Consider the following 14,940-nt stretch of genomic DNA (forward strand, 5'->3'; position numbering starts at 1 on the left):
GAACAAAACTGAGTTTGGTTGAAGTATTGGTTGAAGTAACAATGTAAACAGTGAGTTCAGTTGTACTTGAAGCATATAACAATGTACTGACGGTGCTTTTGATAAATCCTAATCCACAAATCTGTCATAGTCCTCATGATCTTCTGTATCAAAAACAAACAACTGGGCAAGTTCTCCATCAAACGCCGTCTCATTGTCAGAGTCAGTCTCGTCGTCGTGTCCTCAGAAATGATGCCGGCTTTTGTGTTCGCCCAAGCATTCACGATCCATTGACAAATTGTGGCATGACTTGCACGGTGCTGCCTTCCAGTCTTGGTAAAGTCTGTGTTCGCCAGCCTCCCGTAATGATAGTAAGCTGTGCGTTCATTTGCCGAACTTCATTTTTCACAGCGGCTGAGAGATGTGCACATTTGAGTCACGGAGATAAGGAAGGAAAGGTGATGCGTGGGAAAAGCCAATCTGGTGTCTTTAGTATGTGGTGTGATCTGTTTAGCTACACTGTGTAGACTTGGACTACTTCAAAGTGACTTTTGTGATAATTCAATAAAGCATTTAAAAAAGAAAGGAAAAAAGGAAACAATACACTACTGTATGTAGTAGTTGAGCCCAGACACCCCTTTGCGTTTGACATGTTCCATCTCCCTCACTCCCTGCGCGAGCAAACCGCTCTGTTTTGGAGGGAGCTGTCAATCAAATCATTAACTTGTAAGTGGCTTGTTAAGATCTCAAACAAGCAAAAAAGAAAAAAAGAGGACACATGCTCAATGAACATGCATGCTTTAGCGCCATGGCATAAGTTTGAACAAAACAAGTCATGATTGTTGAGCGAACAAGTGGGGGTGGGGAGTGGGACAGGGGGAGAGGAAGAGGAGGGGCTGGAGAACTCGCCACCAAGTTTACTCCTCCGTGCTCTCATGTCTGTCCTCAGTCAGGTCGGCCTTTCTTGTATATAAGCAATGTGTGGGGGAAGCCCTCTCACACAGTCAGTCAGATTTTGGACCTTGGTCCACACACAAGGCGCACCTCACTTTTAGGCGCACCGTCGATTCTTGTTTTTTACTTTTTACTTCAACTTATATTTTATACTTGCAATGTGTTTTATGTTTTTCCATGTTTATATGTTCAATAAACCAACCCAACTAACCAAACCAACAAATAAAGATTGATTGATATATTCAAACTATTTTCAGATACGACTCCTCTGTATGGGTAGAAAATAAAACACACAGAAAACATTACTCATTTTAAGTCTTATTTGACAAAAATGATTATGACACAATGTTGTAAGAGCATTTTTTGTTCGTACCCATCGCCTCCGGTGCGGCAGCTCAATACTTGGGCCAGCATCACAGCCTAGGACAGTATTTGAACGCTAAGTGAGGTACGTAAACTGACCAACTGTGGCACTCCGCTTCCCACTTGCCGCACAAAGAAAACCGGACAATTTCATTAATTTATAAAAACCCGTCCGGACGCCCGAAAAGGATGTAATAAAGTGGCATGCAGTCAGGGCAGTCTTTCAAAAAGTTATTAAAATACACATTCCACATGAACTAGTTAAGTCCTTATAATTGGTGAATCAATGCATTATACAATACATACATTTATTAATGTATGCACCTGCAATTTTATTTATTTATTTTCTTTTCTTATTTTTTTGTGACCTTTCAAATTGTGTATGGTCGCTTGTCTGTTTCTACTTACTTTACCTGTTGAATGCTGTTTTTGTATAGTGTTTTCATTTTTACTACATTTGTTTGTCACATTCTTACCATTGTTGGTATTGTCTATTACCAGTGGTGGTATGCGCTTGGTATCTTTACCATTACATGTATTTGTTTCCTATTGCTACCAATGTTAGTTGAAAATTTACTGATATAATTAAGAATTCTTTACCTGTGGCAACACTTATGTGAATATTTATGTATTTTTGTTATATTCAATAATAATTGCCTAATCAGTTTTGAACCAAAAAGCTGTAGGTTATTTTTTGACAGATAGGGTGAATGCTTTTGTAGGAGTTTAAATTATAATTTTAAGTTAAGTAATATTTGGATAAAGGTGATTTAAGTTCATTCTGATAAAATGATATTATTTACATTATTTACAAGTTGAAATGTTTATTGTTCATGCTAGTGTTATGAATAATTATAAGGCAACAGTTATATTGTTTCTGCTGATCGAGGATCGTCACGTCACCCAGGAATTCTTGGCCACTGGGACAAATTGTGGAAACTTTTGCTGGTGGAGACGGACTTGTTCGTCAAGTCAAAGTGAAGACAAAGACTAACGAACTTTGTCATCCTATCACTAAGCTGTGTCTTCTACAGATGGAGGTTGTTTTGAATGCGGAGAAGAACTTAAAGTATCCTTTGATGAGTAGTAATATTATTTAGGCACCTTTAATTTAAGTTTACACTTTGGAAGTAATTGTTTCAATACCGTTGAGAACAATTAGGGGCCGGTAATGTAGGAGCCTAAATCATAATTTTAAGTTAAGTAATATTTGGATAAAGGTGATTTAAGTTAATTCTGATAAAAGGACATTATTTACAAGTTGAAATGTTTATTGTTCATGTGTGTGTAATGAATAATTATAAGGCAACAGTTATATTGTTTGCATTTAAAATGTGTAAATATAGGATATAACATTTCATAGTATTACACAATTGCGTCACAGCTTTGTTTATTCAAGACCTATTTGATTGCCTTTATGCGGAGGGGACCTGTGTGGTACACGGGAGTAATGCGGTCAGGCAATATGGAGTAGAGCCACACAATTTTTTGACCACCTCCTCTTCCTGGACTCAGACTCTTTAATTACTCCTCTTTGATATTTCATTTTTGTGTGTGTCTTTTTTATTGTTTGTACCGTTGATTTAATGTCTAACTAAAGTTAACGAAAGAACAAGACGAGCTCGTATGGAGTTTTAACTAAAGCTTTACTAATTACGAACCTACAGCTTTTATGTTTTATATTGAATTTATGTTGAATGAAATAGGGGTGTGTTTAAATAAGTTTTCTTCTTCCCACTCCCTTTCCGGCAGCTTGTTTCTACATTTAATATGTACTTTTCTTTACGTCTTTGTTACTGATGTCAATTTGGATAGTTGCCTGAAATAAACACAAATAATCTAATTTAAATATTTAATTCATAATATTGTATGATGAAAAAGCCTTTTAAATTAAACATTAAAATATATTTGACAACCACAAAGTCCAGTTACTTCTATGCAACTTTTGTCGATCTCATAACCATTAAAATTGGTAAATTAAAACTAAAAATCTTACTTTTTGGCGAGAACCCTCCGTTCTTCTGGAGTATAATCAAGAGATCCAATTGCACCCTCTCCTTTTGTTGGCATGAATCCGATTATGGCAATTAGAGCAGTTCGTACTGAAATAGAGACAGAAAAAGTAAAGCATATATGTAAAAATAAAATAAAAGCAAAATCAGTAGGCTATTCAGAAAAATAATAAATGTCTTGTACAGTTGGTTGAGGTAGAAGAGCAATACACTGGGTTTCACTCATCTTATACTCAGGGCTGAAAGTGGTTAGAATTTCTTGCCAGAACTCCCTAACATAAAGATCGCCGCGCAGCCAGAATATTTTTTTTTGGGGGGGGGGGGGATATAAAGGTTCGAAAAGGTTTCTTTTATACAGATATTTAAACTTCAAACATCTGGAACAAAACAGAAAAACTAACATTCAGCTTTTTCTATGTATGTGGAGATTTCCCACTGCGTGCGTGGTCATTGAATGCACCGAGTCTACAGCATCGCGAGTGCTTGCTTTTCTTTTGCTTCTCCGCAATAAATACTTTTTTCTTGCTTCAAAATGTGGAATGCGAAGAAAGTACAAGTTTTTCAACTTTGGCGAACATGCGGATTTTCGCCGCACCACACCGTGTCCCTCCCACCGCCCGTCCACGCGCTCCCCCGCTTTTGGTGACTTATTGTGTATGTAAATCCGATGTTAGTAGAATGTTTTCTTCTTGTGTGGCAGCCTGGCAGGTTATTTAAAATGGGGTTTTGACAGTTGCCGTCATATTTTCGGGAAATAAGCACTGTTCCAGTCCCAAACCTTTTACCAGAACGGAGTACCGGACCGTTCCAGCCCACTTTCACCCCTGCTTATACTTCATACACACATAGATGATCGGTCTGTTTTTGTGCCGATTTTGCCTCTTTCAACCAATGGCGCAACATCATGCTGAGCGGCCCCAGTGCAAAAAAAAGATTTTGGGCTCCCCCTTCCCTAAAACACCCGCACACTCCCACAATCGGATCACAACGCCAGCCACACACAACACAGGAGGCGAAAAAGATCAAACATGTAAGACACTTTCCCCAACGTATCCTAAGACATAAAACTCTTTAGTTATAGCCATGACGTCTCTCAGGGATGTGATTTGACCAAAGTGAAATTATCTGAAAATTTAGCCGGGGGTCTGGGGGCCGCTGGCACCCAGCTAGGTCCAGGGTCCGTGTTTTTAAGTACTTTCAATGCACTCACATGACAAAGAAATAGACAAAACAACAGCATAAATTTTCAATGTATATTGAACTATCCCATATAAAATGGCAGTTTTAGTCAACTCAAAATCAGTCACATTCAAAAACATTGGACTGCCTTTGCTTTTAAAAACTATCACTGAGAATATCATCATATCTAACTAATGTGATTACTAAGTTAACACATAAATAATGTTGAAGAGTTCAAATTTCATGAACAAATAATTGTATCATGACCAAATGAAAAGTAACTCATATTTGAGCATACCACAAATGTCTTTGTTATAGCAGAAGATGTTATCTGTCGGAGTCATGTGCATACACAATGAACTACTAAAAAAAAAAAAAAAAAACAGATTTTTTTTTGGGGGGGGGGGGATAAAAAAAGCGGAATTCCGCGAATAAGCGGAAAAATCACATCCCTGGTCTCTGCATGCTCTGCGCCCGACCTGCCACCATTCAGCGCCTTAATGACCATTTAAACTGCAGCTTTTGCGATTAGTATATCGTGTTTTAAAGGTCTCATATTTTTCACCTTTTCCACATACTAAAATAGTTCTCAAATGTGTAAAAGACATGTCTGTGACATGCATTCATCATTGACATTGGATCTAATATTTTTGCTAACCCTAAATCAGCAAAGAATGCTCTGTTCAACTGTTTTTGGGGGCGTGTCACTTTTATGCACAAAGCTGCACCAGGCCACGCCTAGGGCTTTTCCCTTCCCTTCTCTCTTGAAGGGACTGTGATTTCGGCTCCAGTAGCCAATGTGCTAATGTTGCAGCCATGACGAAAAAAAGCAGATTGGTACAACCGTACCAATTTGAGCCAGACAGACATGTCTTTTGAACATTTGAGAACTTTATGTCGAAAAGTGGCATAACGTTTTACCGTAAGAAAAAGTAGCATAACGTTACTACAGAGACTATGTCGTAGCATTAGTTTGCAATTGTTTAGGCAGTGGTTATTTTGCCGTAACCGGCCACTTTACTGCGAGCATTATTTCGCCGTGAATGTCTCTGATTTGCCTTGAATGCTTGTAGACATTTACAAGCGGTTATGAATAACACAAATGTGCATATTTAGGCCACTGTGCGGTCGAAACGTGCAAGCCATCTCGTCGAGACCGCTTAGGGGCCAGTTAGCATCACAAAGTCGCGTCAACTCGGTGGCAAGTTGCCAGTCATGGCAAAATAACCACCGCGGATTGTATCTTGGATAAACAATACACGGCCGCTTCAGTATTATCCAACCACCGTCTGCTTTATCATATCTAAACTCCTATAACCAAACAACCTCCACATGACAAATGTAGCTCCCACTTTAGGCACTAAAAATACACTGATAAAATAGTCAATGCTGTCGGTACACGTCCTTCAAAAATAACATTCATCCACTGTCTTCTCAAAGACTCTGACGACAGAGCAACCCTTACTTCCCGATCGCTGTTCCCCATTGTTCTCCACGGGGTATGCGAGCAGGAAAAAAAAAAAAGGAGCAGCCAGCTTCTCGAATTTCTGTGGGTGTGACAAACCTTTACCAGAGTCGGTGCCACTAACCCCAGAGGCCGGGTCGATGCACTTCCGTGTTTTGTTGACGTCACAAAGTCACAGAAGTTTAATCTGCCCGTTTGAAGCACACATTTTAGAAAGGAGGAGAAAGGTTAAGAAGTTGCGACAGACTTTTTTAAAACTTGGCTGGATTGTATACAAGCCGGGAATGTATATTATTGATTTAAAAAAAAAAAAACACTAAAATGCATTTTCATACTATGAGACCTTTAACAAATCATGATAATATTGCAAATGCAAATGCTGTAATTGTTCGGTCCTAGTTTAAACACCGGACTAAATAGACATTGATGAAACCTACTGCTCCATGAAGGCTGCCATGTCTCTGGATGGTGACCCGATATACTCAGACAGATCTTCTTCCCAATTTCAAATCTTCCATTTGGCTGGGCATGTGCGGTGGAAGATAGGAATCAGAAGAAGGTGAATGGCGGGGGGTGGGGACAATAAGGAGAAGACAAGTATGTGAATAAATTGACTAGACAAGACCCGAGTTTTTCTGTTTCTCTAAAAAGCATTACAGTCAAAAGTTGGATTTTACTACTGCAGGTCACATGGTATTAATCTCAAGTGTGTCTTACTGTGAGGAGAATAATGCTGGGAGGCTTCATTGGATACTCTGGGGGAAGCACAATCCTGCCATGATAAACTCCACCATCGAAATCTGAATCTGGGGGTCCACGTACGGAGAAGTGCCATTCGAACAGGTTATCCTAAAAGAGTATGCAGAGTATATTACAACATGCTCCCACAAATCTGAAAAAAGCAAAATACATACAGTGATCACACTGACAATGACATTTTTACCTGTAAATAAACTTCTAAAGCTATTGTGTGAAGGGCAAGGCTGAGGCCTTCATACGTTATTCTACACTATTGAATAGCATAGTATAGAATAGTATCCATAGCACATTCAACATTACACATTTACATCGTTCTCATTTGAAATAAAAAAAAATCAACTCATTCAATTGAACTTGGGAAGGATTGCCACCTACCAAAAATTCAACATTATTAAAATAACCACAAAAAAATCTTGTTTTCCCCCTCTAATTTCTACATTGTTTGACTGATTCAAACCATTCTAAGAAGTTCAGGTTATCCCTACCGATGGCCAAAAATTCCACTTACCAAATATGTGACATTTTCACCATTAAAAAAATACACAACCCCACCAAAAATAAAAATAAAATAAAGAGAGAGAGAGCAATGATGATGTCGAAACGGTAAAATTACCGACTGAACAATACTGAGCTTACACATCCGCACATGCACATGCTCACGCACATACAAAAAAAATAAAAAAGCATCAAAGTGTGCAATTATCACGTTGATTAGGCTGCCTTTGAAAAGTAGTCCAATGACTCTAGCTGCGGCCACTAGCACCGTTAGTACACTAACACTGTAGATGCCCTAAACACTGGCAACAGGCACCGTGTAATACAATGTCAGCGTAAATAAGTCTTCTTTTAATGCCCTTAATTGGCGATCGAACGTGATTTCTGTACGAAGTAGTTTTGTTAACTTTGGTCGCAATTGTTTACGCCGGCAATAAGAACGGCAGACACATGTTCCGCAGGAGTTAAGTCATCCGTTGTGCCGCGACTGGCAAAACGCTCCCGGAAATAAACTTCCAAATAAATGCATCCATTGGCATTGCGCTCCACATATTACTTGATATGGGAAGGTTAATTTTGAAGTTGGCTTTCTCTCCGCATTGGCGGTGTTTTGCCAGACGTGTCAAATATTCCCCACATGTATTTGTTTACTTCGCTGGATTTGTCATTGCGCTAGTGGCTCTTATGCCGGAAATCCGGCACCGTGCCGGAGTACTTTAAGCCCTGAATATTTCAAGCCTACAGCTACTTCAGAATTCAGCTGCACGTGTGTTGACGTGGACCAGAGGGCGGCAGCACATTCAACCAGTTTTAAAATCACTGCGTTGGCTCCCTGTGTGCTTCAGGATTGATTTTAAGGTGCTTTTATTAGTTATTAAATGTCTTAACGGTCTTGGGCCATATTATTTATCCGAACTGTTTTTACCGTATCACCCCTCGTAGCTCCTGAGGTCCCCTGGCAGCGGCCTTTTAACTGTTCCTAGGGTGAGGACCAAAACACAAGGTGAGGCTGCATTCAGCCATTATGGTCCTCACCTACGGAATAGCCTGCCGGAGGGCATCAGGTCCGCAGAGACTATTGATGTTTTTAAGAGTCGGTTCAAGACACACCTTTTTAGTTTGGCATTTAAATGATTTTTTTTACCCTATTAATTTCTTTATTTATTTTTAATAAAAAAATATCAAAATTTCTATTCTGTTTTCTTCTAGTGTTTAACTGTTTTCTTTTAGCGTTTAACTGTTTTTATTTAGTTGTTACAAATTTTTTAGCGCAAGTGTTTCCTCATGGGGGAGGCTCCGCACTGGGAAGGATGGCTGGTCTTTTCCTGCGGGTGGACGGGCATCCTGGGGGCCCCTTGGCCCTGGAGGGCTGTGACGCGCTTCACTTTGTGTGGGGCGGGCCGGGATGACATGACTGGGATGACATTGCCCCCTCCTGCCATGTTGTGTGTGTATGTGTGTCCGTGTGAGTGTGTGATCATGGAGATGTTGGGAGGAGGGATGAGATCTTTTTTTGTACTATGTACTGTATGTTTTAATTGTTCAGCACCTTAAGTTTAATTTTAATTTGGGAGACGAAGGCATGCAGGACAACTTTGAATCGGCGTCACCGAAGTCACCACGTTATTACTGCCAAGCTTGGTGAGGCAAACAACTAAAATGCTCACACGACCCCCAAAAAGTCTGTAGAAGCTGCAAAGTTATACCAAAAACTATAAAACGCTCATGGATCACTACAGCAGCAGCCGGAGTGGAAATGACTACAGAGTGAATGGGACGACCAATTCAACGTCACAGCTCATGGACACCAGAGTCAGCACGCCACGGAAAGACAAAGGTAAATATTTTTTTTAATTCACATTAGTATATATCACTGCCTCAAATACTGTCTGCAGCATGAATGGCATTGCACATTAGAATCAGTTTTCAACTGCCTTACCAAGACAAGTAATACTGTACACTTAACTTTTGCCAGGTGGCAAATACATGCTCAACTGTACGTGATTCTGCAACCTAGCTTCTTTTGTTGCAACTATCTGTTGAACAGAAGGGGTAGTGTAGCTTGTTTCTTCACTACATCATGCTGGGCAAGGTAGTTCATTCAAATGAGACTGATCAGTCAGAAAAGTAAAAAAAAAAAAAAAAAAAGAAGCAGCAATATTTACCTCGATGCTGGCGGCGACTGTAAAATGAGCCAAGAAGAGTCAGACGGACATTCTCACACCCCCATTTCTAGCTGACCAATGAACGTTGTCGCAGCGGCTTCCAAGCTGACCAATGAATAGGCTTCTATCATTGGTTGAGCGGAGGACCCCGCCCACACAAGACAGAAAAAGATTTGCAACCAAAAAACAGATCCGCAACCGCAAAACTGATCTCCAACCAAAAGTCAGAAGTTGCAAACAAAACCTAAAAACTTGTTTGCAAAAGTTTTTTTTTTTTAATACAGATCGATTAATTTGTTTGCAAAGATTTTTTTTATTTGAAATCCCTTTTTTGTTTGATTGAAATTTATTTGAGGTTGCAAATACCCTTTTTGATTGATTGAAATTTGTTTTATATACCGCTTGGAGTAGGACAACATGCATAAAGAGGATGATGTGGTCAAAATACTCATTTGCCTAATAATTCTGCACTCCATATCTGTACTGTGGTAAACTTACTTCGAGTGGCTGGGCATGGTAGTGCTCTGTTGGATCTCTCAATTCAGCAGCCTCTTTCATCAACCTCTTCACCGCTAGTCCAATAAAACAATGACAAACATGAATGTCAGTTTAGGTTAAAAGATGTAAGATTGATTACATATTTAGATGGCTGGTTCTCAGAAAACAGGCTCCAGGAATGTGACATGAGAGCTGAGCCCAAACATGAACTGAACACATATTATATATATATATATATATATATATATATATATATGTGTGCGTGTGTGTGTGTATATATATATATATATATATATATATATATATATATATATACACACATATATATATATATATATATATATATATATATACACACACATATATATATATATATATATATATATATATATTCACACACACATATATACATATATATACACATGCTGTTTTTTACATGCAAAGTGCTGTCGACGTATGTGGCCACTAAGCCTTAGGTTTTAAGGTATACAGTTATACAAATACTTTCAGCACTCTAATCTGTGCCTTTCAAATGACGGCTAGCCACGGTTTTGTCTTCTTTTTTTTTTTACTTTCACACATGCGCAAACGTAATGCGCACTTAAGAGTGTTATACAGTATATGTTTTTACGAATGCTGTACAGGCAAGTGTTTTGTCCTAGTGTAGATGCCGTAGGTTAGCGATCAAAAATATCATCTTGTTGAACATGCGTGCGCACATCGTGCGTTGACAGGATATCCCGTACCTGCTGACGTGTCCTACAGCATGTAACAATCGTATACCTAAGATACTGTTTCGGTATAATCAAAAACAACGAACCCAAACCCAAGTTCACTACAATTTTAACCTACGCTACTCAAATATTGATGAATCGTAGAAATTAATTTTTCAAAACAATGCAAACCATTGCATAGAATGTCCCAAATGGAAGTGCCTTGCGAAGGCAAGATTATAGATATGCCATTTGAAAGACACTCAAACTCACGGATGTCGACAATTTTAGACAGAATGGACAGCTTCCATAGTTCAACCGTGATGTTAATGCAGAGTAGCACACTGGGGGCGATCATGCAATTTACCTGGACTCTTGAGGTTATATTTACTCTCCATAATCTTCAATTACTTGAAAGAAGATATACGATCGCAGTTGAGCGGTTAATTCGCTATTTAACGATAAGTCAACTACCTATGGGTTATAGCTGAATTTAGCTCTGCGGCTAGCATCAATGAGCTTCACTAGCAACTGAAAGCCTGGTGATTGGATCCATCCATTTCACATGCATTCAGGCATGCACCTAAAACGTCTAATTCCAGGCGCCACAAAGCGATATATAGTACAGTATCTGGTTTTATTTCGAGGTTTAAACCCGAGATTTAAATCTGTATTTTAAATAGTCCGTAGTCGTCCGCGTGATGTCAAAAATGAAAATGCCAAGCAGGTGGAGCCTCAGCCTACAGGCTTGAACCGTTTAGCACATAGACATGTATGCAAGACACGAAATTGAGCAAGATGGGCCAGATGTCACTACGTCTGCCATATTGAATGTGGCCTATCGGCTCGTAAACTAGCTAGTACCCCCAGGAATATGCCGAGGAAAATGTGTTTACTCTGTGGGGAACAATCCTGATTCTGCAGAAACCAATTCTTGATCCAGCAGCTTTCAAGTTTATTTTCCGATGGCATTAAAAAACAACAATGTAGAATGGAAATTATTTGCAAAACCAAACGGATGTGAAACATGATGCTGTTAAAATTATCAACATCGATATTCTCTTTTGGACAGACATTTTATATACAGTGCTGCTCAAAAGTTTGTGAACCCTGCAGGCATGGTCAGATTTTTGTATAAAATATTAAAATAACCTTATTAAATGTTTAGTCATACCCCAATCTACAATGCTGGCATTGAAGATAATGGACTTGAACAAAAAGAATGATAATATTGTCATTCATTTTTAAACAAATGTTGTTGATTAAAAAAAAAAAAACTAATTGCACCTCCTTTTGCAATAATAACTTCATCCAAACACTTTCTTTAGTGACTTATCAGTCTTTCACATCTACTTTAGGGGATTTTTGCCACTCTTCCTTGCAAAATGCAGCCAATTGAGAGTGGTTGGATGGGCGTCTAACATAAACTGCCCGCTTCAGGTCCCGCCACTATTTTTGAAAGAATATACGTTAGGATTTTAACTGGGCACATCCAGATCATTCATTGGTTGTATTGTTGGAATGCTTTGGATTATTGTCATGTTGCATGATCCATCTTCTACCAGGCTTTAACTTCACAAAGGACAGCTTCAGGTTATGATCCAGGATTTCACAATATTCCTCTGCATTCATGATTCCCTGGACTATGTGGAGTTGTCCAGGTCCTGAGGATGAAAGGCCAGCCCAGAATTTAACATTCTCACCATCCTGCTACACTGTAGGGAGAAGGTTCTTTGGCTGGTACTTTTCACCAAACATGACTGTTTTAGTTGTGACCAAACAGTTCAATTATGGACTCATCTGTCCACAGAAAGGACTTCAGGTTTGTCCAGTTACTCTCTGGCAAAGTTGAATATGGGCAGCTTTGATCTTTTTTGTGAGCAGAGGCTTCTACCTAGCAAGCCTTCCATGAAAGCCTTGTCGATTGACTTTTCTTCTGATTGTTGAAGCATGCACATTTGTCTCCGATGGCGCAAAAGAGATCTGCAAATCCTAGGTTGGCTTTCACCTGAATTATCATTTTTCTTGTGGTTCTTGCTGATATTTTTGAAGGTCATCCACTTCTAGGCAGGATTGTAGTACTTTTCAGTGTTCTCTAGTTGCAGATGATCTGCTTCACAGTGTAATTAATTAAAAAAAAAATACTTTATAGCTTTCCCCAGACAGATGTGCTGTCACTACCCACTTCCTGAGGCTGGAGCCAATCCCAGCTGGCTTCGGGCAATACACCCTGAACTGTTTGCCAGCCAATCGCAGGGCACACAGAGACGAACAACCACCCACACTCACAATCACACCTATGGACAATTTGGAGTGTTCAATTAACCTGCCATGCATGTTTTTGGAATGTGGAAGGACACCGGAGAAAACCCACGCAAGCACGGGAAGGCCGAAGCCCGGACTCGATCTCACGTCCTCTGCACTGGGAGGCGGACGTGCTAACCAGTCAGCCACCGTGCCGCCCACCAAATAATAATAATAATAATAATAATAATAATAATAATAATAATAATAATTATTATTATTATTATTATTATTATTATTATTATTATTATTATTATTATTATTATTATCTTCCACCGCCTAACTGAGCAGATTGTTTAGTGCTTTTGTTTATACTATGTTGAATATTTTGTTGTACTCTGTTTGTTTGAGTCGTTAATACATTCAAAACTATGACATTTAGTATTTAGCAGAACATGGTTATAATGTTCTCCTCCGTGAGCCGGCACCTTATCGTGGTGGAGGAGTTTGTGTGTCCCAATGAACCTTGGACCTATGTTGTCTGGGGCTTTATGCCCCTGGCAGGGTCACCCATGGCAAACAGGTCCTAAGTGAGGGGCCAGACAACACACGGCTCAAAGACTAATGATGAATACAATAAATGGTCTTACGTTTCCCTTGCCCGGACGCTGGTGGCCAGGCCTGCACCCATGGGGCACAGCCCGAAGAGGCATCGTGGGTCACTCTTCCCATTTGCTCACCACCAGTGGGTGGTGCCAAAGGGGTCTGGTGCTTAGTAGGCTGGGCGGCAGCCAAGGGCGAGGACCTTGGCGGTCTGATCCTAAGCTACAGAAGCTATCTCTTGGGACATGGAATGTCACTTCTCTGGCGGGGAAGGATCCCGAGCTGGTGTGTGAGGTAGAGAAATTCCAACTAGATATAGTCGGACTCTCCTCCACACACGGCTTGGGCTCTGGTACCAATCCTCTCAAGAAGGGTTGGACTTTTTTCCACTCTGGAGTTGCCCACGGTGAGAGGCGCAGAGCAGGTGTGGGCAAACTGATTGCTCCCCGGCTTGGCGCCTGTACATTGGGGTTCACCCCGGTAGACGAGAGGGTAGCCTCCCTCCGCCTTCGGGTGGGGGGACGGGTCCTGACTGTTGTTTGTGCTTATGCACCAAACAGCATTTCAGAGTACCCACTCTTTTTGGAGTCCTTGGAGGGTGTGCTGGAGAGCGCTCCCTCTGGGGACTCCCTTGTTCTGCTGGGGGACTTCAACGCTCACGTGGGAAATGACAGTGAGACCTCCAGCCCCCCACCCCCCCGATCAGGACCCCAGTGGTGTTCTGTTATTGGACTTCTGTGCTCGCCACGGATTGGGGCGGAGCTGTCAACTGATCACCACCTGGTGGTGTGTTGGCTCCGATAGTGGGGGAAGATGCCAATCAGACCTGGCAGACCCAAACGTATTGTGAGGGTGTGCTGGGAACGTCTGGCGGAATCCCCCGTCAGAAGCTTCAATGCCCACCTCCAGCAGAACTTTTCCTTGGGCCCGGGGGACATTGAGTCAGAGTGGGCCATGTTTCGTGCCTCCATTGTTGAGGCGGCCGATCGGAGCTGTGCCCGTAAAGTGATCGGTGCCTGTTGTGGCGGCAATCCTCAAACCCACTGGTGGACACCAGCGGTAAGGGATGCCGTCAAGCTGAAGAAAGGAGTCTTATCTGGCCTTTTTGGCCTGTGGGACTGACAGGTATCGGGTGGCCAAGCAGAACACGGCTGTAACGGTTGCTGTAACAGTCGCTGAGGCAAAAACTCGGACATGGGAGGAGTTCGGTGAAGCCATGGAAAACGACTTCCGGACGGTTTTGAGGAAATTCTGGTCCACCATCCGTCGTTTCAGGAGAGGAAAGCAGTGCACCATCAACACTGTGTATAGTGGAGATGGGTTGCTGCTGACCTCGACTCGGGACATTGTGAGTCGGTGGAGAGAATACTTCAATGTCCTCCTCAATTCCACCGACACGTCTTTTTTTGAGGAAGCAGAGTCTGGGGACTCTTAGGTTGGCTCTCCTATCTCTGGGTTCGAAGTCACTGAGGTGGTTGGAAAGCTCCTCGGTGGCAGGGCCCCGGGGGTGG

General features: G+C 41.0%; 1 protein-coding gene across 2 annotated transcripts in view; it reads right to left on the reverse strand.

The window, feature by feature from the left end:
- ube2j1 (ubiquitin-conjugating enzyme E2, J1) overlaps positions 1-11,335 on the reverse strand; it is a 45,687-nt gene extending 34,352 nt beyond the window's left edge. The window contains exons 1-5 of one of the 2 annotated variants that reach the window (XM_077552484.1): positions 10,950-11,335; positions 9,870-9,943; positions 6,669-6,801; positions 6,390-6,479; positions 3,293-3,398 (exon numbers count right to left, since the gene is read on the reverse strand). In XM_077552484.1, the coding sequence (XP_077408610.1) occupies positions 3,293-3,398; positions 6,390-6,479; positions 6,669-6,801; positions 9,870-9,943; positions 10,950-10,980 (434 nt within the window). In that variant the 5' untranslated portion in view covers positions 10,981-11,335. The remainder of the gene's footprint in view (positions 1-3,292; positions 3,399-6,389; positions 6,480-6,668; positions 6,802-9,869; positions 9,944-10,949) is intronic. The other variant, XM_077552485.1, reaches the window with a different exon arrangement.
- Positions 11,336-14,940: the final 3,605 nt, after the last annotated feature.

Source organism: Vanacampus margaritifer, chromosome 19 (assembly GCF_051991255.1).
Source record: "Vanacampus margaritifer isolate UIUO_Vmar chromosome 19, RoL_Vmar_1.0, whole genome shotgun sequence".
Taxonomy (NCBI): Eukaryota; Metazoa; Chordata; class Actinopteri; order Syngnathiformes; family Syngnathidae; genus Vanacampus; species Vanacampus margaritifer.